The 27,082-nt window shown below is 42.3% G+C and overlaps 1 protein-coding gene across 1 annotated transcript in view; it reads right to left on the bottom strand.

Moving 5' to 3' along the window:
- Positions 1-389: 389 nt before the first annotated feature.
- The window catches only part of LOC308324902 (vasoactive intestinal polypeptide receptor-like), a gene marked incomplete at its 3' end in the record, with an annotated part of 40,153 nt that continues 13,460 nt past the window's right edge, over positions 390-27,082 (bottom strand). Inside the window, exons 5-13 of the mRNA XM_080777247.1 lie at positions 24,157-24,254; positions 20,836-20,968; positions 9,591-9,744; positions 4,762-4,822; positions 4,172-4,238; positions 3,720-3,811; positions 2,988-3,117; positions 800-841; positions 390-587 (exon numbers count right to left, since the gene is read on the bottom strand). Coding sequence (XP_080633373.1) covers positions 390-587; positions 800-841; positions 2,988-3,117; positions 3,720-3,811; positions 4,172-4,238; positions 4,762-4,822; positions 9,591-9,744; positions 20,836-20,968; positions 24,157-24,254 — 975 coding nt within the window. The remainder of the gene's footprint in view (positions 588-799; positions 842-2,987; positions 3,118-3,719; positions 3,812-4,171; positions 4,239-4,761; positions 4,823-9,590; positions 9,745-20,835; positions 20,969-24,156; positions 24,255-27,082) is intronic.

Raw genomic sequence — 27,082 nt, 5'->3', positions numbered from 1 at the left:
CATGACTCATCATCACCATGACTCATGATCTCCTGGACTCAGACCCCATGTCACCACTAGAGGTCAGTGTCGGTGACTGCATTGCATGGAACGTATGCGCTGAAAGCAGGAGGACTAGGAATGTCATCCAATCCAAAGCCTTAATGCATGGAAGGTAATGAAACATCTCTCACACGGTCTGAAGCACCGTGTGTCAACCGCGATAGAAAATGGAAACATACACGACCTATATACAGTTCCAACGCTCAGTCAGTCAGCAGCAACACACACGGATAAGAAACAACAAGGTCATTTCAACCTTTTACAGAGACATGGTAGTATAAGTATGATTGTTCCAGCTATAGCTGTATATTATCCGCCTGAACACTAATTATCCGGGGCTCCCTTTTTCAAATGGCGGAGAGGTGCTCCCCGCTGCAGACGGAGGACGCCCGGCGGGTCGTCGGGCTGCTTTTACTCAACATGGTGATCTGGGTGCTGAAGTTGTTACCGTTGCTGCCGATGGACGGCTGTTGATATTTAGTGTCCGCAATCAGGAACCTCTGTAGCATCCACCTGCGCCACTTACGCCTAATCTCTCCCTGCACCTGCGAGTGTGTGAGAGAGAGATGAGACAGGGGGGGGGGGGGTAGGATTGAAGTAGGCGGGCAAACATTAGTAAAACTGCGTAGTGTGCAGTGGGAGGACACTAAGGGGAGATTTATTGAGCCTCTAATCAGTGTGTTTTGTAATCATGTTTGTATGCACACCTGTGTGTGTGTGTGTGTGTGTGTGTGTGTGTGTGTGTGTGCTGCCTTACCTCTCCATTAAGAAAACAGTACAGGACGGCAACAACAAAACCCTAAACCAGAGAGAAAGAGAGAGAGAGAGAGAGAGAGAGAGAGAGAGAGATACAGTAATTGCACAAGTGAAATCCCTGCAGTGACAACTGTGACTTTGAAAATTACTGCCACACTGAGCACGATAGTTCAGCTTTAGGGAAATACTCTGAATAGTTTTGTTGAATATAACGATGTTATAATGATACCCAAATTCAGACAGACACAAGTTCAGCCATTTTAGAGTCGACGACCGGGGGAAAGCGTCCCCCAAGGGATAATCCCGGTCAGTTGAGAACAGTTGTAAATTAAAAAATATTTTTCCATTTCTAGAGAACATGCACTTATATGAGGGGACTCAAATATATGTGCCTCGCACACTTGAGTTTGGTGTCCGGTGTTTACATTGGATTCCATGCTCAGTGGCTCACTAAGAGCTGTACTGTCTTATTCAAACATACGAGTTCAGTCACACACGCTAATAAAACCATCCGCAGAGCTAATCTAACAGGTCATCATCCAGTCCACCTCACACGTTCACAGGTACTCCTCCCAAACCAAGGCAAAAGGTGGCTTCACATCGTGTTTCTGATTCACTTTTCTTTTACTGTTGCTAAAACACAAAATAGCACATGTCACACAGGATGACCCCCAACTGCTCCCCCTGTAGCTAGTTTAGTGGCCAACAGTATAAGACTGTGGTTGTACTGGTCAGCTCCCAGGTTTTAATGTGTGTGTGCAGTGTGCATGCGTGCATGTGTGTCTGTCTGTGTGTTTCTATGTGCAGGGTGTTGCTGAAAATGAGCACCTGTGCTCAGCTACTTCCCTGGGTAAATAAAGAATCTTTAAAAAAAAAAAAGGAAAAAAAGTCAATGGTATGGTCACATATAAACCCCTATAAAAAGATTGCTCAATACCGACAGCCAAGTGAATTCACGAATGTATGTACAGTATATATTTAGGCCAATTAAAAAAACTATATACAAAATTTCCCACCCCACAACCCCGGCTGGTGGACTAACAGCTGTGGGAATCAAAACAGAGACACTGGCATTCTGAAGCCTGGTACTGTTTGAGATTTAAGTCCTTTTTAGGAAGGTTCCCAACTGAGGGAATGAAATCACCTGGAAATATCCAAGTGGCAGCCATGATTAGAGCCGGTCGGATTCTTTGAATGCTAAAATGAAATGTGCTTCATTCCTTCCCTTCTCGTCTCCTTAGGGATATTTTTACGGTTTTATTATTATATTTAGTATGCTGCTGCATTGCCTGAAGGAAGCCGAACAAACAAAGTCTTTACTCTAGTCTAATGTACCTGCACCCAAGATGAAACAGTGAACTGAACAAAGATATGTTTTACTCTAGTCTAATGCACCTGCACCCAAGATGAAACAGTGAACCGAACAAAGATATGTTTTACTCTAGTCTAATGTACCTCTAGTCTAATGCACCTGCACCCAAGATGAAACAGTGAACCGAACAAAGATATGTTTTACTCTAGTCTAATGTACCTCTAGTCTAATGCACCTGCACCCAAGATGAAACAGTGAACCGAACAAAGATATGTTTTACTCTAGTCTAATGTACCTCTAGTCTAATGCACCTGCACCCAAGATGAAACGGTGAACCGAACAAAGATATGTTTTACTCTAGTCTAATGCACCTGCACCCAAGATGAAACAGTGAACCGAACAAAGATATGTTTTACTCTAGTCTAATGCACCTGCACCCAAGATGAAACGGTGAAGCACAACCTTGAACCTTAGGGCATATATTATATACGGCACACTGAACCATCTTCTATAAAAAGGAAAGTAGATTTGCTCTCCCACAATTCAAGGGAGGGCGAGGTGGTCGGCCCATGCATTTTCTGTTCATGATTAAAGAGCGACGGGGAGAGACAGGGAGAACCTGTAGATCTGCTATTTTAGCTAAAAGTATAACATAATGCTTAAAACACCAAAAGGGGTTCCCGTCCAGAATGGGTTAATAAAAAACGTTTTGTTTTAACCAAAGAAATATCACGTGCATTACTGTACCTTTAAATAGGACTTAACATTTCAGATTATTCAGATGTACCCTTAGAGATCTTTTTTATCTGATTACCTATGATCAGAGACGAAATGTTTTTCTAATCGCCCTCCCCCGCTACCAATATGGAGCATTTACCTGAAAAGATCCAAGGATAAGATCGAAGACCATTCTCACTTGGGGGTGAATGTGGTCGGGGATGAAGGCAAATATAATGTAATTCATCCCAAAGAGAGGAATCAACAGCAGGGTCGACTTGGCCAGCCTCCTGCAAGCAGACAGAGAGACTTAATGAGAAGATATTCAGACGTGTTCTATCTCACTGTAGACAAAATGTATCCTTCCTCCCAAGTAGTACTGCTTGTCAAAATGTGAATTGCAGACTTGAAAAGAAAAGAATCCAAGGCACTCCGTCTTTGGTGAAAAATTAAATAGTTTATTTGATGATGAGCAAGGCAAATAAATAACAGGACCTACGCGTTTCGACCAAAAGGTCTTCGTCAGGGTCTATCAATTCACATTTTGACAAGCAGTACTACTTGGAGGAAGGATACTTTTTGACTATATGGTTTTACCTGTATCACCAAAGAGCACCCATCTATCTAAGAGCCACTAACAGATCCCTGCAGCGCTTCCATTCCTCTATTCCTAAAGTGTTCTATCACACATCATAGTCAAAAGCAAAGAGTGGAAGCAATTCTCTGCACTGTGCCAAAAAAGATATCTCTACTCAACAGCAACATAATAGCATACCAAAGCAATTTGCTATACGGTGCACGTAAACCGGATAAGATATGACCTTGAACCATTTATTGCATAATAAAAATAAAAAAAAGTTGGCTCTGACACTCTTTGGTTTTGAAAACGTACGAGTACTGATTGGATTCCTTTCTTCCGATGTCAGGACAGTTTATCTTCTGTCGGAGGATGCGGATTATACAGATGAGGAGGAAGAAGTTGACCTGCGGAGAGACAATAGAAGACTCAGAGTCATGTACGTTCTCTACATTATACAGAACATCATTATTATTAACCCATTCTGACCTGAGATCAGATTCATACGAGGTTTCCACTAGTGGACACACACTGGTCTGATTAACCCATTCTGACCTGAGATCAGATTCTAAAAATGTCAGTCGTTCTTCGATTTTTCAAAAATAGCAGACCTACAAGCTCGTAGCGCGCCACTCGGTGGCGCGCTATGAGCTTGTAGATCTGCTATTTTTCAATAGCTAAAGCATGACATGATGCTAACACCAACATGGGTTCCCGGTCAGAATGGGTTATTAACACAAACACAGGCGGCCGAAGATGTGACTCACGAGTATGGTCATTAAAATGGGCGTTTTTATGATCCACCAGCGGTTGTCGTCAATGGTGTCCCAGCATCTGTTGGAGGACACAGACAGCGACTGTTTAATCACACTTTCAACAGTGATATTTCTCCTATAATGTCCAAAATAGGGATGCCAGGTTCAAAGTGTCTAATGGTTTCTGACAAGTAAACAAATGGGTCTTCTTCTCTCATGGTCTTTGATGTCTTGTATTGTTGCGTACTATTTCAGGGGTTCTCAACGATTTTGGCTGGGGACCCCCTGGGGACCCCCGGAAATGCTTTGGCCATGTCTCGCGACCGCCGCCCCACCCCCCCCCCCCTCCCCTCCCCCAATACAAACCGACTGCAAAAGAAATAACCTTAATAATAATAAATAAAATATATCATAAATGAATACTGAAACCAGATATAATCATTAAGGAAAGTTTATTTATGCACTATGTGTACTATGTAACACCCCCCAAAATAATTTGGCAATTTGGCAACCCAACTTTACTAAGCTACCTAACAGGACGGTGGAAGACATTTGAATTCTTTAATGAGGAATCATTTTAACTATTTCATGTTCAAACTCACCCAGGATCGTTCATATATGCCTTGGTTATCACCCATGCTGTGATGAACATGGATGGAGCCCCTGTGAACAAGAAAAACAAACCAAAGCTTGATTAGATAATAACGATGGAATGCTGAAGAAACCCAATACATTGCATATACTGTATATGTAGGTTATCAATTCTGTCCAAGCTCTTAAAACAAAGATAAAGACTCAATTTGCAAAGCACAACATGTCCATATTTGGGGGGCTAAAATACAAAGGATCCAGTTTGTCAACCTATAGGATTTAAGTTGGCTATATAATCGTTTCACAAGAACTCCATTTATTTTAACCCATTCTGGACGGGAACCCCTGTTGTTGTTTTTATATAAAAATATCAGATCTACAAGCTCACCGAGTGCTCACTGAGTGCCGCGCTACGAGCTTGTAGGTCTGCTATTTTTGAAAAATTGTGAAAATGTGGCGCAAATCTTTGAATATATATTATTTCAGAGTGAATGTTTTTAACTCAAATCTTTGCTTCTGGGGAGGTCCCTGGAACTACATATTCTCAGATGGGTGTCGGGGGCCAAATACATATAATTCTAGGGGTCCTTGACATGAAAAAGGTTGAGTACCAACTGACATAGAAACATAGGGTTTTCAGAAAACTGTCAGGATTTAGAAGGCATTTGTAGAATCGTCCTCAGGTCTAAATGGGTTAATTTGTTAAAATTGTGAACTCATAATTTTGTGGGAACAGATGTCACTAGCTCACGAACGTTACATTTCTGTTTCAGGTCAGGCCGAAACTGACTTCACAGTTAAAAGAGACTACAGATACAAACAGCATTTTATCAAGCCTTTCTACACTTTTCTTTTTTTCTTTTTTTGGCCGTGCAGAGAGAGAGAGAGAGAGAGAGAGAGAGAGAGAGAGAGCTGCTGCTCTCCCGTCTCGAGTCAGGCAGCTCTGATACAAAAACTGTGTTTTACCGGATTCTGACGTTTGTGCTAAATAACACTATAAACCGTCCGCCAGTACCCTTTTCATGTCACGCACCCCCTGTAGGTCCTCCACGCGCCGCGCGCGCACCACCGTTTGGGAAAGCCTGCGCTATGGCATACTTGGGTAGTTGAGCGGAGTCCCCCATGGCTCTGTACTAGGCCCTTCTCCTGTTTTCGCGCTACACTCAATATCTTCCGTGGAAAAATAGCCGACCTACTAAGCTCGCAACATTGTGAGCGTTTAGATCGGCTATTTTTTGCTGAATGTTCGACCCAGAATAGCGATGCTAGGGGTTCAATTGGTTGATAGCTTTTGACAGCTAAAGATTCAAGATTCAAGACTTTATTGCCATGTCAACAGAGTTGATTGGAATTTGTTTCAGTGCACTAAAAACATACATACGATACATACACACATTCACATCACATAATCAGACAGAACACGATACAAAAGTACAGACATCATATGAGGGGGACCAATAAATAAGAAGAATGCAAAACGTTACAATTCATGTTGAATAAATAAATAGCAAATTCATAACAGTTCACCGTTTTACAAAAGCAGCTTCACGCTGTAAAGTGCGAGTGAAAAGAGGGTCAGCGTTCAAAAGGCGAACAGCCTCGGGATAAGTGCTGTTCTTAAAGCGGGAGGTATTGCACTTTAGAGACCGGAGTCTCTTACCTGAGGGCAGGGGTGCGAAAAGAGAGCAGTCAGGGTGGGAAGGGGTCGGCGATCACCTTCTGAATTCTGCGCTTAGTGCGTATGGTGTAGATAGAGGAGACGGATGGGAGGTCGAGGCCAATGATTTTTGAAAGCTTCAAAAACCTTTTTTTTTCCCCAGTGAGGAACAGAAACGATGATGCAAAGTGATTGTGCGAGCACCCAGAGCTATGCCCTGCTTCATACATTGGACAACAGTGGAATATCTACCGTATCTAAGGAGAACTATACACTAGAGCAGTGGTTCCCAAAGTGGGGTCCGGGGACCCCCAGGGGTACCTGAGGGAGTTCCAGGGGGGACCCATCTATTTTGTTCATGTTCATAAAGTGCTAAAGTGTTTAAAGCAGTGGTTCCCAAACTTTTTCATGTCAAGGACCCCCAAATTGACACTACTTAGCCCGTGGACCCCCATTTGAAAAGATATGCCAGGGACCCCCATAAGAGAAGACGTACACATTTAGACGTCTACATTTAGACGTCTGTATAAATTTAGACGTCTACATTTAGACGTCTGTATACATTTAGACGTCTGTATACATTTAGACGTCTGTATACATTTAGACGTCTACATTTAGACGTCTGTATACATTTAGACGTCTACATTTAGACGTCTGTATACATTTAGACGTCTACATTTAGACGTCTACATTTAGACGTCTACATTTAGACGTACACATACGCCGCCCTGTAGGAGGTCGAGGCTAGGGCAAGTGCTACGGCAAGATTGAGTCTCAACAGGTGTGTTTTCAGACTGCGGCGGAAGATTGGAAGCGAATAAGAACATAACCGTGGAATATCTATCTAAGGAGAACTATATACTACATAAAGTGCTGTTTAAGTTACATAAGTTGAGAAATCTATACACTATGGAGTGCCAAAAGTGATATTTAATTTATATATAAGTTGAGCCTACAGTATGCATACGCCAGGTCGAGGCCAGGGCAAGTTCTAGAGATGTCTAGTCTGAACAGGTGCGTTTTCAGACTGCGGCGGAAGATTGGGAGTGAATCTGCAGTTCTGATTGCAATGGGATGTGCATTCCATAGTTCTGGAGCCAGAAGGGAGAAGAGTTTGGGATACGTGTGGAGCGTTGTCCCAGAGTTTGGGATACGTGTGGAGCGTTGTCCCGTGTGGAGCGTTGTCCCGTGTGGAGCGTTGTCCCAGAGTTTGGGATTACGTGTGGAGCGTTGTCCCGTGTGGAGCGTTGTCCCAGAGTTTGGGATACGTGTGGAGCGTTGTCCCGTGTGGAGCGTTGTCCCAGAGTTTGGGATACGTGTGGAGCGTTGTCCCGTGTGGAGCGTTGTCCCGTGTGGAGCGTTGTCCCGTGTGGAGCGTTGTCCCGTGTGGAGCGTTGTCCCGTGTGGAGCGTTGTCCCAGAGTTTGGGATACGTGTGGAGCGTTGTCCCGTGTGGAGCGTTGTCCCGTGTGGAGCGTTGTCCCGTGTGGAGCGTTGTCCCGGCGCTGTTTAGCGAAGGTGCTTCCAGCTTCCCTGCGTCGGCTGATCTGAGCGCTCAATCATTGTTACCTCTTTCTCTGATTTCACGTTTTTTTTTAGAGGAATGATCGATCAACTGCTGTAATCACGTCCTGTCCTCACCTCCCTGAACTGAAACATTTAAATTAACCCATTCATTGAACCCCTTTTGGTGTTTTAAGCATTATGTTATACGAGCTTGTAGATCTGCTATTTTTGAAAAAGCTTTTGAATATATATTCTTTCAGAGCGTTTTTAACTCCAATCTTTGCTTCTGGGGGGTCCCTGGAACAACATATTTTCAGATGGGGATCAATTGCCAATTGTAATATGCCAATTACATATCATTTTTAGAGTCCTTGACATGAAATAGTTTGAGAACCACTGACATAGAAACATATAGGTTTTTCAGAAAACTGTCAGGATTTAGAAGGCTTTTTTAATTAGTTTTTTTTATCTGGTCTTAAGAGTGGATTATTGATGGCTGCTGACTGCAGTTAACAACGTTAATGTAGAACTGTCTACAAGATGTAAATCAAATGCAGATGTAAAGACAAGACCATGCCATTACCATCCATCAACAGTAATCAAAATAAATAGACTTTATTTACTTTTGGATGTATTCTTGTTTTATAACCCACTGCAGGCGGAGTGGAAGTGAGTTTGAGCAAACAACATTTTAACATTTAACATATCCTTGTAAATCATTACGAGTGGTGGGGGGGTGCCAAGGGCCTAGCGGTTAAGGCACACATGCCACACAGGCTCTAACGTAGCCTGACAACAAGTCGTGGGTTCGAATCACGAGCCTGACAGCCTTCTGTCTGCGTGTCACTCCCTAACCTCTCCCTCCCCTCGCTTCCTGTATCTCTCCAGTCTCCAATACTATCCAAATAAAAGCAGAAAACCCCTTAAAAACAATCTAATACATGATAAATATTGAATCAAGATCCTCGTAGCAACAAGTAAGAAAGCGATCACACGACGCTGGTACCAACAGGACCCACCAACGGAAGAACATTGGATGGACATTACTGAGGAACTGCATGTTATGGAAAAACTAACATTCATACTTAAGACTACAAGAGGATAAGTTCTATAAAAAGTGGGAAAAGTGGGATCTCTTCTCTCAGCCTAACGATAATGTATAAAGCATGAGGATTTCAATGAATGTATCTTGTAATAATATGAAAAATGCAGCCTTGTTTTTGTCTATCTATATCTATTCGTATTGGGTTTTTTTTTTGTTTTGTTTTGTTTGTCTTTTCATCAATAAAAATTAAGTGAAAACTAGAGAGATGTCCCGATACTGTATCTGTATCGGGAAAACTATCGGATCGGCCCTTATTTGTCATATCGAGTCATATCGGTATCGATGAATATGCCAGTCTAACCACAGATCCAACACAGGGGTAAGGAAGGGTTTGACACTATGGCATGGGACATGTGGAGTTTGCTTTTGAGTTGCCCCAAACTGCAATTTGAGTGAGGAGTCTGCTATAAACACAACACGAGATGTATAGCTAGATAGCTACACACACAACACGAGATCACGACACCGGTATCGGTACTACGCGGTATCGGCTAACACAGAAATTGAGGTATTGGGATCGGATGGGAAGTGAAACAAGTTCATCGGGACATCATCGCTATAGTGAAAACATACCCCAGCCAATCAGGATGTACCACCAGAAGTACTTCCTCTCCGAGAAGAAGGAGACGGCCAGCAGGGCGTGGAGGTACAGCCCCTCCACCAACAGCCAGAAGAAGCTCGCCATGACGCCATACTGGAAGAACACCACGGCAGCTTTACAGCCCGTCTGGGAGGGAGGGAGGGGGAGGGAGGGGGGGAGGGAAGGAGGGAGGAAAGGAGGGAAGGAGGGAGGAAAGGAGGGAGGAAAGGAGGGAAGGAGGGAGGGAAGGAGGGAGGAAAGGAGGGAAGGAGGGAGGGAAGGAGGGAGGAAAGGAGGGAGGGAAGGAGGGAGGAAAGGAGGGAGGGAAGGAGGGAAGGAGGGAAGGAGGGAGGAAAGGAGGGAGGAAAGGAAGGAAGGAGGGAGGGAAGGAGGGAGGAAAGGAAAGGAAGGAAGGAGGGAGGGAAGGAGGGAGGAAAGGAGGGAAGGAGGGAGGGAAGGAGGGAGGAAAGGAGGGAGGAAAGGAGGGAGGAAGGGGAGGAAAAGAGGGAGGAAGGGGAGGAAAGGAGGGAGGAAAGGAGGGAAGGAGGGAGGGAGGGAAGGAGGGAGGGAGGAAAGGAGGGAGGAAAGGAGGGAGGAAAGGAGGGAAGGAGGAAAGGAGGGAGGAAAGGAGGGAGGAAAGGAGGGAAGGAAGGGGGGAAATATCATTATCAATCAATCAATCAGACTTTATTGTCACAACACATTACAAGTAACATGGGTGAAATTCTGGTTGTGCAGGCACTCATTGCAGTTACGGGGATAGAGACAACAATCAGAGCTACACAGCTGCAGCCATATTTCGGCGCTGAGTAGAATTTGAGAGTGTTTTATTATTAGTGAAATTTGAAAAAAGGACACTCTCTTCAAAACAATGCATGCATCTATTCTATAGTATACGCTTATGCTTTCGTGTATCTGCTGAAAAAGGAGAACCAACCAAGTCATGTATTCTCATTTATCTGAGATAATGGAAAAACAAGATCATATTGAGAATGAGTGAAGGGACATGATTCATAAATTACAATCCAAAGAGGGAACAAGATATAAGACATACCAAGCCATCAACCCAGATCTATTTATTCACCCACTCTATACCAGCACCAGCAGCACACCTTACATTGAGGACTATTTGAGGATAACCTTTACACGGTTTCGGTTGTCCGCTCATAGACTGCGTGTGGAAATGGGAAGATGGAGCCGCATACCACCTGAACAGCGGTTTGGCCAATGTGAGACTGGTATACAAAGCGAACAGCACATACTGGTGTGTCCTCTCACACAAGATATCAGAGTGAAATATGGACATGAGGGTATTGATTTGAGCTCACTCTTTGTGGGCACTAACAGAGAGACTTTGCATAATATGCTACATGCCTGCCTGTCACTTGTGGAGCAATAGAAAGCTCCTGTTGTAAAGGGATTCTGTATTGTGTATTGTATATTTTAATGTATTGTACCTTTTTGTATTATTGTTTGGACCCAATGTTTTATACATTTGTGTCAATAAAGTAACTAACTAACTAACTAACTAACTAACTAACTATCCCCACTTTATTTAACCCATACTGGGCGGGAACCCCTTTAGGTGTTTTATTAAACATTATGTTATACTTTAGCCATGGAAAAATAGCAGATCTACAAGCGCATAGCGCATAGCACTCTGTGCCGCAGTACGAGCTTGTAGGTCTGCCATTTTCTTTTTAATTTGCGAAAATGTAGTGCAAATCTACTAACGTTTTTTAACTCAAATCTTTGCTTCTGGGGGAGGGGGGGGGTCCCTGGAACAACATATTTTCAGATGGGGGTCGGCGGCCAAATACATATATTTTTGGGGGTCCTTGACATGAAGACGTATGAGAACCACTGATATAGAAACATAGGTTCTTCAGGATTTAGAAGACATTTATAGAATCGACCTCAGACCTCTAAAAGGGTAAGTGAACCCGTCTGGTCCAATGATCATTTACTAACAGAAAGTCCATGGTGAGCAAACAATTTACGATGTATGCGTTTAGCAGATGCTCTTCTACACAGAGAGACACACACAACAATGCAATAATTAAGGGGCATTAGGGGGCATGAACCCTAATCATTATAATAAATTGCATTTTTATAGCGCTTTTCCGAGTGCTCAAAGCACTTTACAACGGTTCATTCATTCATACATTGGGAGGTGAAGCGGCGAACAGTCGACGCCAGCGTCCTCACTTCCCACATTCACACACCAATGGTGGCGAGCTCACACAGACGCACTCATTACTGACTCATTACACCGACCGACTCATTCAACAAACGACCGGGTTCGTGGCCAAGTAAAAAGAGTGCAAAGAAAACAATTAAGGGCTTCAAAGAAGCAGTACAAAGTAGCACTAGTAGTATAAATCTGAGCTATCATCATTATTATTAAAAGTATCTAGGATAACATGCGAGCAAAACACATGCTGATGGAAAGCATCTATACATCACTCATTCTTGAGATGAGGGACAAAAGTGGAAAAAACATGTCCCACACATAAGAGCCTTATTTTATGTAAAAAATAAATTAATTCATAAAAATAAAAGCACTTGCAAAGTTAAGTGTAATACAGTTGTGTATTATTATGCCCTTAATTTCATTATAATTGTTTTCATATTCCATCTGAATTAGTTAAAAGCAGGCCCTGTACCCAAAAAGGCCTGTATTTAGCCTGTCCCCAGCAAGTGGCCACAATTTCAAACTGCCAAAAAAGTGTCTAATACTGTCACAATCACATAAATATACATACTAAATTAAAGTAGATTGTCAACAACATAGCAAATAATATACACAGTTAATTTTAATTCATATTTTCTATTAAATATCTCATATCAAATGTTCGTCCCACGTCTCCGTCAACTCCGTCAGGTTTTTTTAAAAGTCTTAAATTAATCAGAAAATATTGTCGACAGATTTAGCCTGAAGACTCCTTTTCCAAGTCCCATTTATATTTGTTGCAACAGTGGAGTACCTGGTCTGACAAGCATTCAATTGTTTGATATTTTAAACAAACAATGTTGATAACAATGTGGTCACAGCTTTTACATGTCAACTCCGTCAGGACATTATTATGATCTTTGTTAAGAATTCAAAAATAATGTTTATTATTTTAGTTTAGGGGTTAGGTTTAGCTAACAAAATTAAGCAAAAACAAAATGGCTACATTGTACTAAAGAGGGTTAAGATGAAAACAAATGCCATTTTGTCAACTCCGTCAGACGTCAACTCCGTCAGATTTTGTGTCTGACGGAGTTGACGTGTATCTGACGGAGTTGACAAAAGTGTTCCTAAAACAATAAAATTATTGTTTTTGAATAATGGGCAGTATTCTAATTTGGCACACAGTTAGAGCATGCCTTAAGGAACATTTTTGGCTATGGGGCCATCACAGATTTGTCTCGTGGTGACCATGGCAGCCATATTACAAAAGAGCCGCCACCTGATGTTATTTTACAATAACTCAAGTTCTACACCACCTAGGATCTTGATTCTGGTGACTAAGACCTCATTTTCAAGGATGAGGGATACAGTGGTACAATTTAGACTTTCCCTGTGACCATGGCAGCCATTTTTCAAAATGGCCGCCACCTGCTGTTATTTTACAATAACTCAAGTTCTACACCACCTAGGATCTTGATTCTGGTGACTAATCATACATTTTCAAGGATGTGGGGTACATTGGTAATATTTAGATTTGTCCTGTGACCATAGCAGCCATTTCTTTTTCAAAATGGCCGCCACCTGCTGTTATTTTACAATAACTCAAGTTTTAGACCACCTAGGATCTTGATTTTGGCGACTAATCATACATTTTAAAAGATGAGAAATACAGTGGTACTATTTAGATTTGTCCTGTGACCATGGCAGCCATTGTTTTTCAAAATGACCACCAACCTGCTGTTATTTTACCAATAACTCAAGTTTTAGACCACCAAGGATCTTGATTCTGGCGACTAATCATTACATTTTCAAGGATGATCTTTCTCTGGGAGAGGTAAGGGCTTATTTCAGGTGCAGGTTGAGTTTCTACTGACAGGACATTAAAAGGAGGTGGGCTTTCTGGCCTTTGACTTGCCCCTTTCAGGTACAGATGCACAGTTTGACTTCACTGGCCACTGCAGGGAACTGTGGGGGAGAAACTTTGGTCTCTTGACACCCCGATTAGGTTCAGGGTTTTTTTTGGTGGAGACTTGCCTTTCATGACATCTTTGCTGCAGCAGTTGATCTCCTTATTGCCAGTGGTGGCACACTCTGGGTCTCTGGGGCATTGTATCTTGGTGGCCTCCTGCCAGTGTTTCTCCATCCTTCTCCTGAGCTCTGTGTTCTGGGGCTCTGTTATAGTCAACTTACATTGTCTTGGCTGGAGATTGCTTTCCTGCAGGGTCCAGCCCAGTCTTGTGCAGATGGCTGCTGGCCCACCTGGAGGCCCCAACCTCACTTGTTCGGTTGGTGTGATTAGGTGGGGTGGTCTTCCCCAATCAGGATGAGGGGTTTGACCCTTTCAAACGGCAGTCTGGCCAAGTGTCTGTATTTAGTTGTGAGTTTAGATACAGGATACGATTGCTCACCCAGCCCCAGGTGACATGAGGTGAAGGCTCCTTTGATTTGGTAACATTGCTTTGGTTGACATGCTGGGGACACAGAGAAAGACACTGATGCCTTCAGTGTCTGCACATCCTGCCTGATGGTCCTGAAGCCAAATCTTCTGTCTTCAGTCTTTCGCTCACTGTTCACTGCTCACTGTTCACCTCACCGAATTTAGCCCAAGGAGTTTGACCCCTAGTTTGGCCATAGACCCCCTAGTTTGGCCATAGCCACTTGCCCAAATGTGCCGACATGTGCTGACCTCATCACATCTGTGATGATGGCTATGGCCGTTTTTAGCCAACGTAGTGTTTTTTGTGCAAAACTAATGCTTGGAATGGATCCAGAATCATGAAAAGCCCCTAGTTTGACATGCTACTTAAAGCATAATGAAATTTAAAACATTTAGCCTTATATTGTTTGTTGATGGTACCCAACTTTCAGCAGCTGTCAAACATGCCCCTAGGGTGGTCAAATAGAAACCAATGTGGGATATGTTAGTAGACACCTTTACAAACATTGGTGAAGAAAATTCTTGGTAAGAAATGTATTCACAGATTTTATATTATTCTGATAATATTCCCTGAGTAAATTGGTAAAATAATAGCAGGTCCACCATTTTTTTAAATGTCTACCATCCATGGTCACAGGATAAATCTAAATAGTACAACTGTATTCCTCACCCTTGAAAATGTATGATTAGTCACCAGAATCAAGATCCTAGGTGGTGTAGAACTTGAGTTATTGGGAAATAACAGAAAGTTGGCGGCCATTTTGAAAAATGTCTACCATGGTCACAGGACAAATCTAAATAGTACCAATGTATCCCACATCCTTGAAAATGTATGATTAGTCACCAGAATCAAGATCCTAGGTGGTGTAGAACTTGAGTTATTGGGAAATAACAGAAAGTTGGCGGCCATTTTGAAAAATGGCTGCCATGTTCACAGGGCAAATCTAAATAGTACCACTGTATTCCTCATCCTTGAAAATGTGGGATTAGTCACCAGAATCAAGATCCTAGGTGGTCTAGAACCTAAATCAGTTAAACTTGTCAACTCCGTCAGATGTTCGTCAACTCCGTCAGACGTTCGTCCCGTGATGTTTTTGTTAATTTCCAAAGAAATAGAAAATTCGCTGTCAAATATTTTGTGCTTATGTATTGAAACACCAACTGAAATGATACGTAATGATGATTTTTTTTTTTTTACATGGTTTTCATGTTATAATATTGAAAATAAAGGTTGAAATGACGGTTTTGAGAAATTGGATATTTCATAATAGTGTGATATTGGAACAAAATAATATTAAAAGATTTGTATTACTTAACTTGATTACTGAAAGCCATTATAAGATAACTGAGGACTTTATATTATTGTTGAAATGATAAAATTCAATTAAAAGGGATTTTAGTGTGTCTGACGGAGTTGACATGAATCAGGTATTAAGTGCATAAATGTCCCATTTTAGAAAGAAATGTTATGCGAAAAACCTGTTCCTTCTCAAGATTGGTAGTTGAGACCTGTGTCTACAAATACATCTATTTGATTTGAATGTATCTTAAAAAAAAAAAAAATCCAGTTTGAAAAAAGTTTTGTCCCTTATCTCAAGAATGGGTGACATATATACAGATAAGACTGGATAGTGATACGATAGTAATTGATTTGTCTGCTCTGTAAACGTTTCAATTTTTACAGAGCAGACAACCGTTTTCATTCAGCCTTTAAGTCACATAAACAGTGTCTTTTTGTGTACATTGTTACAGTAGATTTATAGTGATATAGTGATTATATATTTATAGTGAATTACCACCGAGTGGTAATTCAAAATTGGACTTTAATTGCTAAATTCCCCCCTCTGACGTCCTCAACGTCCCCAACCTTCTTTTGTCGTATTTCTTATTTATTTTTTATATTTTTTATCCCACGATTTTGTAACCCATTTTTCACCCCCTGTGTCAAAGATCTAATGTGACCCTGGGCTCTACACACCCTCCGCCAACCTAGTCCCCATATATGGGGAACAAGGGGAGAGCAACGGACTTGAACTCATGCTTCCTTCATGCCTGAGTGTCCAAGTTGCTCCTTTACACCTGACAGGGGGGAGTTTCCCTGGTTGGACGTATAGCGCGTGGAAGGAACACGTTATTCCAAACAGTTCCTTTCCCCTCCATCAGGCGCCCCGGCTGGCCAGGGGGAGGCAGTTTAGAGACCAGTATGCATGTTTTTTGTGAGGGTACCTACCCTAGGGGACACGGGGAGAACATGCAAACTCCACACAGAAAGGCCCTTTCGCCTTTTTATCATGGATTTAAACTGTACATGATCGATTGATCAAAGTGTCATGCAGGACACTTTTACCTTTCATTGAACACATTCAATGAAGCGACACGACAATTCTCAAACAATGATCAAGGTCAAACAAATAACCTAAACTAAAACACCCAACGCTACTGTACATACAGTACAGGAAATTACATATACGTAATACCACCTAAAATACAACACCCGAGTACATTTAGATGTTCTATTGTTGTGTGGTTGTTTTTGTTGCACTGTTTGATTGCTGAATGTTTAATGGATCACATTGGAAACAATAAGCCTTGTTTTGGTCATGTTTTAACCCATTCTGAACGGGAACCCCTTTTGGTGTTGGCATCATGTTATGCTTTAGCTATTGAAAAATAGCAGATCTACAAGCTCATAGCGCGCCACCGAGTGGCGCGCTATGAGCTTGTAGGTCTGCTATTTTTTTTAAATCGACAAGAACGACTGACATTTTTAGAATCTGATCTCAGGTCAGAATGGGTTAATCAGACCAGTGTGTGTCCAGTGGAAACCTCGTATGAATCTGATCTCAGGTCAGAATGGGTTAAGCAGTTATACTACCTGTACTCTTAAAAGGTCGTCAATATTCAATCAATCAGTGGATATGAAGATGGTCAAATGAAACAGGCAGGATGATGGTACAGTACTGTATGTACAGTAGCTGCATGGAGCCTGGATAATGCAGCTAGGGACGAACAAGATCCAATCCCCATGACACCCAATCACTTCAACAGGAAGTGGAAAACATAAACTAGTCTCTGAAAGCTGTAGAAATGTAGCCTGGCGCGGCCAGACTCATAGCGAGGATTCACTGACGAGGATTCCTCCCCGCATATGCGTTGGATATCCATCCAACTTGGATCGATATAATAAAGGATTCAAACGTTGTGAATGTGAAAATGATCATCAGTACCAGTTAGGTGTACGATCAGTCCGGATCATCATGGAGAGAACACATAACCCCCGTGCTGGCCTCCCTTCACTGGCTCCCCGGGTTTCTTTTAGAATTTATTTTTTAAAGTCCTTTTATTTACTTTTAAATGTTTAAATGGGCTGGCCCCCTGAATACCTCTCCAATCTCATAATAAAACCCTACACCCCCGCGGCTAGAGCTCTGCGCTCCGCGGATCAGGTACTGCTAGAGGGCTGCATAATCAATAAAAGCACTAGGGGGCGCTACGCTCTTTTGCGTGGCTGCAGCTCCCAGGCTCTGGAAGAGCTTTGCCCCTTCAACATTCGTTCTGCCCCCATCCATCCATTAATGTTTTTAAGTCTCACCTTAAGACTCATCTTTTCACCCTGGCTTTTAATCTCCTCCCGAGTCCATTTTATGCTTTCATGCTTATATTTTTGTCATTTATTTTTATTGTGTTTTCTCATATATATTATATTCTGCCTGTTCTCTGTTTTGCCACTGTTGTACAGCACTTTGGTCAACCTTGGTTGTTTTAAAACGTGCTCTATAAATAAAGTTTGATTTGATTTGATATTGGTCCTGGAGTTAATGTAGAACAAGTACATAATCTGTCTTTCTACCACCTCATGTTTGTCTGGAGCGCTTCTTTAGAGCACTAGCAGCTGTGTTTTGGACTAATGTGTGTCCCTGGAGGACATGATAATGAGCATCACTTGCAGAACATTAACCCATTTTAATAAACGTTCGCTCCGAAAGATTATATATTCAAAAATAGCTACAAGCTCGTAGCACGCCACTCGGTGACCGCGCTATGAGCTTGTAGATCTGCTATTTTTCAATAGCTGAACTATAACATAATGCTTGAAACACCAAAAGGGGTTCCCGCCCAGAATGGGTTCAAAACCTTCCCGTGTCATATAAAGTGTTTAAAAAATATGAAGGTAAATTAAAAGATTATTAGAAATGTTATATTTTCTACAGTAGTTTATTCTGTATTAATATTGTCCTTCAGACTGTAGTTTCGCTACTGTGGTGCTGTGGTGATTGAGAAAGCCCTTCATTTTTTTTTCAGTCCTCCTCACTCAGGCTAAACTAAAGCATGCAAACACACAAACAGTAAACGTAAACTCTCTCTCCAGACTTCCTGGTTGAACAGAGTCTGGTTGGAAAACACACTGGTCAGAGGAGCTTAAAGCCTCGACAAACACTGCTACACCCAGGAGTTCCTGAATGATCACTGCTTAAGCAAACTCCTAAGACAAAGCATTTAAAACTAACAGCGCTGCATGGTTGAGTAACGATACAGAGACGCCACGAGGAAAGAAAGCTTGTGCAACAACTCAGGGGATAGAGTTTGGCCGCAGCTCATAAATGAGACTTATAAAGCCTGGTTTATACTTTGTCTTTCGTTAAGTGTCGTGGCGTGTGTACCATGTTGAAGAGGCAATTTGATAGTTTCGGCACGCAGCACTGTTGTGCGACAGCCGATAGAGTATGAATTATTAACCTTATGTCACCAGGCTTTCCACCTCGGAGGAAAGCCTGGTCTGTGTTACCAAATTGCTGTGTGATCCGGTCGGGCCCGGGTGATATCGTTACGTCATGTTGTAGTCATTGTTTTGTAGTCATCAGGATGATATCGTTACGTCATGTTGTAGTCATTGTTTTGTAGTCATCAGGATGATATCGTTACGTCATGTTGTAGTCATTGTTTTGTAGTCATCAGGATGATATCGTTACGTCATGTTGTCGTCATTGTTTTGTAGTCATCAGGATGATATCGTTACGTCATGTTGTAGTCATTGTTTTGTAGTCATCAGGATGATATCGTTACGTCATGTTGTAGTCATTGTTTTGTAGTCATCAGGACGATATCGTTACGTCATGTTGTAGTCATTGTTTTGTAGTCATCAGTATGATATCGTTACGTCATGTTGTAGTCATTGTTTTGTAGTCATCAGGATGATATCGTTACGTCATGTTGTAGTCATTGTTTTGTAGTCATCAGGATGATATCGTTACGTCATGTTGTAGTCATTGTTTTGTAGTCATCAGTATGATATCGTTACGTCATGTTGTAGTCATTGTTTTGTAGTCATCAGTATGATATCGTTACGTCATGTTGTAGTCATTGTTTTGTAGTCATCAGGATGATATCGTTACGTCATGTTGTAGTCATTGTTTTGTAGTCATCAGGATGATATTGTTACGTCATGTTGTAGTCATTGTTTTGTAGTCATCAGGGTGATATCGTTACGTCATGTTGTAGTCATTGTTTTGTAGTCATCACGCCAGAACCATCCATGTGGAACTTCCTTTCCCTCAAACAATAAAATAATAACAATAAAAGCGTGCCTCGTTCTCTCGCTAGCCTGCGGCTTTTATTGGGAAAAATCGGTTTGGAGAAAGGAAGTTCCAGATTGAGGGTTCCGGCCTGACGACTACAAAACAATGACTACAAAACAATGACTACAAAACAATGACTACAAAACAAGGACTACAAAACAAGGACTACAACGTGACGACACGATATCATCCGCTCCCGAACCGGATCACACAGACCAGGCTTTCCTCCGAGGTGGAAAGCCGACCTGGTGAGACGAGGTTAATAAAATCATAAACCCCCAAAAGGAATGCTGCCCGCAGGCTAATAAATTATGCATAACACGATCTGCAACGCTGAAAGTTTGAAAAGGAGCACCAAAAAGAAAACCAATAGACTGTGTAAATAAAGCCCTCTGTTGAAGCCATTTGTAGACTTGCTCTATAATTTATGATTATAATCTATGAATTATGCCTGAGATATGATGCCTGATAAATGATATTATGAAATGTTGAGTTACTTTGCTTGCTATTGCTGTTATTATTTATACGATGATCTTCTGATTGTTATGGTAATGTGAGGACGTTGGACGTTGACTTATGAGTGTCACTCTGTGATGAGGCGGGTGACTGTGGATATCAAATGGAACACAACCACCCTTAAGACTAACCATTGTGTATATTCCTGCACTATACCTGCATCGAGTGATCTTGGTACATAGAAATGGATCTATTGAAGATTCTGACCTTCAAATGTACATCATTTTCGTTTTGATTGTATTGCTGTATTGTTGTATTGTTCCTTCTGCTTTGGCAATGTAAACGTATGTTTTCTCATGCCAATAAAGCCCTTTGAATTGAATTGACTTGACTGCAGGTGAGCCAGAAACCAGAGCGGCAGGGACAAACATTTCAACCACACAGCATAGTACATTGTATTATACCAACGAAAGTCGAGCCGTTATCCAATAAATGACCTGAACCTTCAGAATACGGAATGCATGTGCGTTGTTATTCCGAAGCCGCTCTAACACCCTGGACTAAATGGAGACATTGTGAAGGAGTATACTCACGGAGGAGTTGCAGAAGTTCTCGGTTTCACCGACCTCGTACAGAACCACGTCCTTGATGAACACGGCGATGGCTTTCAGGATGAACGACACAAACAGATTCATGTGGATGTAGTTCCTCGTACAGTGCAACTTCCTATGAGAGAATAATACAGGATCGATGTTAAAGTGTGGAGAGCATTTTAAGCTTTTAAACATTATATTTGAAAAGGTACATATCGCCGGTGTCGGGCAGAAACCTTGTTGCTCCATGAATGAATGCCCTATTTCGTCACACAAAAGCAGCAAAACTCGTTTGTTTGCTAATTGAATGGTTAAGTGCGTCTGTATAGGTTTATAAACTGGTAGGTTCAGCGGCCCTCACACCTGCATGACCACACCGACCACTGATACCCACCCACCAGGCCTCACTCAGGCCAATTTCTATAGGCTATTGAACCAAGTATTAACAAGAGCGTGGATGCAATGAAACAGTGGTTATTTTATCCCTTTCCTGAATAGTAACAGCTTTGGACACTCCGTAAGGCTGGACATAAAACAAGTGCATGAGCGTATTCCGTATGTGACCACGCGGTGAGTACAGAGGCAACAAACTGTAGCCATTGCGAAATGAGTTCCACCGCGTTCCGAGTGTTCTCAAACAAATGCCTTAGTTTAATATTGCCAGTGATGTCCTCATGTGATTGGGGAGAATTGTATAAGCCCCATTAGACGAGTAATAATCATATCATGGCAGAATGGGTGTGATGTGATGACACACGGTATAACAACCAGCTGCCTGAAAAGTTGAGTTCTGCAAACTGCACATAAACAGGGCCGATCCGATGCTCTGCACATCCTGTGAGAGCAGAGCGAAGACCACCCCTCAGTCCAGAAGTATGCCTAACCTCACTGTACTGCCTGACCCTGTGAAATAAACACTTCACTCACTGTTTACCCGCACGCATGCACGCGCACACGCACACACACACACACGTCATGCAGGGACACGTATTGGTGTCTACATGCACAGAGACACGCTCGCTCGCACACACACACACACACACACACACACACACAGTCGTGCGTGCCATGAATTCAGTTATAGATAACGTCTGATCTTTTGAATGCAATACAGAAAAGGTAACCTTGTCTCACTCTCACAACCACACACTCACTCACTCTCTCTGCCCATATCCCCAGTTTCCCACAGACATGGGTTAGTGAGGATTGGCGAGGATTGGTGCACATTTCGATTTCTTTATTTGAATCCACAAAAGAAATATAACGGGGTTGACAGTTCATGTTCACTTAAGGATACACATGGCACCTCCTTCTCCACACAGACAAACTGCCTATAACAGACGAGACAGAACAGTATTTGGCAAGTTGTTTGGCTTCGCTTTTTGTCATGCCAGCTATTCTTAGGCCACTCATGGTCAGTTTATGCACATGGCCCAGGCTTCCGAATATCAGTATGGCAAATCTACAGCGATACCCCAAGTTTGTTATGCTTCCAAGTAATGGTTGATACTTAGAATATTTATCTTGGAATGCCTGGTCCATGTACAAATCAAAGACACAGCCCACCTCCAGAATCAGGACCTCCACACACACACACACACACACACACGCGCGCGCACACACACGAGCGCACGCTTAGAGAGGATGCACGCATGCTGGCTCTTGAGCATTTTTATGGCTGCTCGTGCTCTCTGTAACAGGAGGTAAAGTAATGGATCAGAAGCAATTCCCTTTATAACATACTTCATTTTCATTGCCTGTATCCCCATGACAGTTTAACCTTTAGGCCTGACGTCGAAATTTAAAAAATGCTGAAATCCTGACAGTTTTCTGAAATACCTCAATATTTCATGTCAAGGACTCCATGTAATTGGCCGCCGACCCCCCATCTGAAAATATGCTGTTCCAGGGACTCCCCCAGAAGCAAAGATTTGAGTTAAAAACTTTCACTCTGAAAGAATATATGTTCCCAATTTTCAACACATTTTCAAGATTTTTCAAAAATAGCAGACCTAGAGTCCAGACTGTCTCCAATTGGCTGGCTGTTTCCAGAATCAAAATAAATAACGTGCATCCTTAAAACTGCTCTCTCTCTCTCTCTCTCTCGTGCACGCGTGCAATATAAACTAGTTGTCAACTTGTCGAAACAAGGAACAAAGGGAACAAAAGGAATCAGCTCATCTCTGATATAAGAGGAGATTTTGGAATTGTGTGTGAATAAATTAATGGATGGATGGAGGCTAATCAGCCATGTGAGTCGTTTGGTATTCCTTCTCGCTTGTTTTTGTTTTTTTAACCAATTCCGACCGGGAACCCGTTTTGGTGTTCAGCATCATGTTATGCTTTAGCTATTGAAAAATAGCAGATCTACAAGCTCATAGCGCGCCACCGAGTGGCGCGCTACGAGCTTGTAGGTCTGCTATTTTTGAAAAATCGAAGAACGACTGACATTTTTCAGAATCTGATCTCGGGTCAGAATGGGTTAATCAGACCAGTGTGTGTCCAGTGGAAACCTCGTATGAATCTGATCTCAGGTCAGAATGGGTTAAGTGTGGGAGAGAGAGAGAGAGAGAGAGAGACACCGAGAGAGACAGAGCCGGAGGTGCGTGAGCATTGTGTGAATTGATATAATTTTCCACGAGTCACGTTTACGCATCAACTCGGCTCATTATGTTTTAGCGTGCACGCGAGAGAGAGAGAGAGAGAGAGAGAGAGAAAGAGAGAATAGAGAGAGAATAGAGAGAGAAAGAGAGAATAGAGAGAGAGAGAGATCCCAAATCATGCATCAGAGACATGAAAACAAATGCAATAATAAATAAGATAAGATATATAATAATCGGCGTTGAATAAAAGACAGGTTGCTGTGTGTCTTCAAAGAGTCTAACGTGGTTAACCCATTCTGACCTGAGATCAGATTCATTACGAGGTTTCCACTGGACACACACTGGTCTGATCAACCCATTCTGACCTGAGATCAGATTTAAAAAAATGTCAGTCGTTCTTCGATTTTTCAAAAATAGCAGACCTACAAGCTCGTAGCGCGCCACTCGGTGGCGCGCTATGAGCTTGTAGATCTGCGATTTTTCAATAGCTAAAGCATAACATGATGCTGACACCAACATGGGTTCCCGGTCAGAATGGGTTAATGCAGAGTTTGATGAACATAGATGGGCTATTCTCAGGCATATCGCTGAGTGGGAAAGCATACATTACTGTATAGGCATCGTCGTTCTGATTGGTCCACAGAGTAGACAGGCATATCGCTGAGTGGGAAAGCATACGTTACGGTACGGGCGTCGTTCTGATTGGTCCACTACTCACCTAAATGTACACAGTATGATGATGGCGACGGCCAGAGAGGTGAGAGAGACGCTGTGGCCGATGGTGTATCCCACTTTGATCGCACCGTAGAACTCCCCCTGAAAAGTTTAATGAATGAGCAATCACCAGGTTAGTACAGTGTGTGTGCGTGTGTGTGTGTGTGTGTGTGTGTGTGTGTGTGTGTGTGTGTGTGTGTGTGTGTGTGCTGTGCGCGATAGCGGCAGAGGAGGAGGAAGGGTCCTGTTTTGACAGGTATGAATATTACTGTGTGGATTTTGCCAGATGTTTGATTACAGACATCTTTGATCTTGTGAAATGCAGGTGCAGGTTAGCCTGGTTTCCAGCCCATAGACCCCGCCCACTCCACTGAGCGCACTGCACTGCGCTCAGAGCTTGCCATGTAAGAAGTCTGGGTGTTTTACTTAGTTTAGCATTGAGTTGATCAGTGTCTGCGAACTGTCATGTCGGTTTATTGTCATTGTTTTAAGTATAAAATGTAAGTAAAAGTGTCCTGTAAGTCCATATAATATGGGCTGGGCTTCCTTGGAAGTGTGACACTTGACCTGAGATCAGATTCTAAAAATGTCTTCTACATCCTGACAGTTTTCTGAAAAAGCTATGTTTCTAGGTCAGTGGTTCTTCGATAAAAAAAAAAATAGCAGACCTACAAGCTTGTAGCGCACCTACTTCTAAATAAAAAAATATCTCGTTTCCCCTTTGCTTTGTCCTACTTTCAGTCTTACAGACTATGGGATAACATACAGTATATAGACATGCTGCTGCTACCGCCCTTAAGCCCAGAGATGCCATCTACCATCTGCTCTACGGTTCATCACAGGTGACCCATATAATAATACACTATTGCACTTTCTGCACTAAAGTTGGTGGGCCCTCTCTCTCTCTCTCCATTGAGACGAGACCATCATTGGTACACGAACATTTATGATGAAGCTCTGTTAACCCATTCTGACCTGAGATCAGATTCATACGAGGTTTCCACTGGACACACACTGGTCTGATTAAACCCATTCTGACCCGAGATCAGATTCTAAAAAATGTCAGTCGTTCTTCGATTTTTCAAAAAATAGCAGACCTACAAGCTCGTAGCGCGCCACTCGGTGGCGCGCTATGAGCTTGTAGATCTGCTATTTTTCAATAGCTAAAGCATAACATGATGCCAACACCAAAATGGGGTTCCCGTTCAGAATGGGTTAAATGAATCAATGTCATATATTTCATCACAAATACTTCCGTTCATCAAACACAGTGCTTCCCTTTACCTGGAATCAATCACAATGCACTTAAAAAAGGAACTACATGTTCTCGCTGGGGCAATTTAGAAACGTGCTCGCTAATCTTGTTGTTCTCTAAACTGTCATTGCTTTAATTAAGATCTCATTATTGTTTTCATTTTTTTTTTTTTCCTTTGCTTGTTTTTTCACAATATATGAACTCGTTTTATCCTCAATGTATTTCCGAGAAAATAAATAAAGGGTGAATGAATGAATGAATCAGATGGATGTAAGTCTGGACAACTTGTCAAGTCTCGTAAGGTTTGTTATACTTCATTTTACTACAAACTCAACATGTTCTTAGGTTGTAGATATTTTATTTGCGGCGTGCAACGCTGGTGTGCATAAACATAAATCATGGTTGAGGGCGAGACACAGGAAATAGTGCAAGAGGTCTTTAGTTTATCTGATAGGGGATTCACACTGTGTCCGTTTCATTCCAACCGTTTGGCCATGATTCACATCGTCTGAGATTCAACAGCGCACCCGGGCGGGTACACTTGCATAACACACTTTGATCCTCCAGGTGGCGCTGTGCTTGATGGCTGGCGCCCACGGACACTGACCATCAACTCTGCGACATTGTCTCCGATAAATCCAGACACACTGCATTGCATCGCCTCTTTGCCGTTACTTCACTCACTGTCAGCCTGCTATTCACTGTGTCAGTCAGTTCTGTGCTCCAGTGTACTTTAGCATTATTATTATTATTCGTTTTACTTTGGAGAATATGCCACGCCCAAGAGCCACATGTAGTCCACAGAATAAGATCAGCGCGTACTGCACATATATGCAGATTCAACAGGAGACGGGCGGCGTTGAGAAATGCGCTAGTGTTACACGCTCGTCGACTAGAGATTATGTCACATTCTAAAAAAAACTTCCTTCTTTAGGCACACACATGCATTCACATTGCAACGATCCGTATCCGAATACACTTCAACGGTCCAGAGACACGCCCCCCCCCCCCCATGCGGTCCCGGGGACGGTTGGGCGATCCGCTCCCGGGAACAGAACGCATCATTCACACTACTACCATCTGCCGAGTGATCATGTGGACCCGGGACCATAGTGTGAATCGCCCCTGAATGCATCCATACAAAGAAAACCGAATAGAAACTAACTTGGTCATGGAGTTACATTTATAACATTTATTTTCCCTAGAAGTGTATTGGTCTGGTCATTAAACTCTTAAATTGTTTTCAATATCCGTTCATAGAAACCCGTCTCCACTAGTGTTTCAGTGTAACCCCTTGTGACTAACAACTACGGTAAATATAGTATGATACAAAAATGGCGATGCCTCAAAAACTAGGAGGTACATGCTTGGTACCATAATGGCATTGGATTCAGAAGAAGTTTAATTTAAAAAGGTGTTAAAATGTGTTAATATGATATTTAGCAAGTAAAATGAATATTAAATGCTAAATAGATAGAAAATCAAAAAGTTAGATTTGTATTTGTATTGTTTGTTTGTTAGTTTGTTAGTTACACAGTGACACTGTTAACATACATAAAGTGCATTTTACTACAGGTCAAGTCACAGTTCATAGATTTGTTTTTATACGAAGGGGTCAAATACGTTATGCTTGCTATAGTGGCCACTGCATCCCGACTTTTTAGCCTGCGACCCA

This window comes from Protomyctophum bolini, assembly GCF_963924005.1.
Source record: "Protomyctophum bolini genome assembly, chromosome: 12".
Classification (NCBI taxonomy): domain Eukaryota; kingdom Metazoa; phylum Chordata; class Actinopteri; order Myctophiformes; family Myctophidae; genus Protomyctophum; species Protomyctophum bolini.
This window is presented reverse-complemented; position numbering and strand designations above follow the sequence as displayed.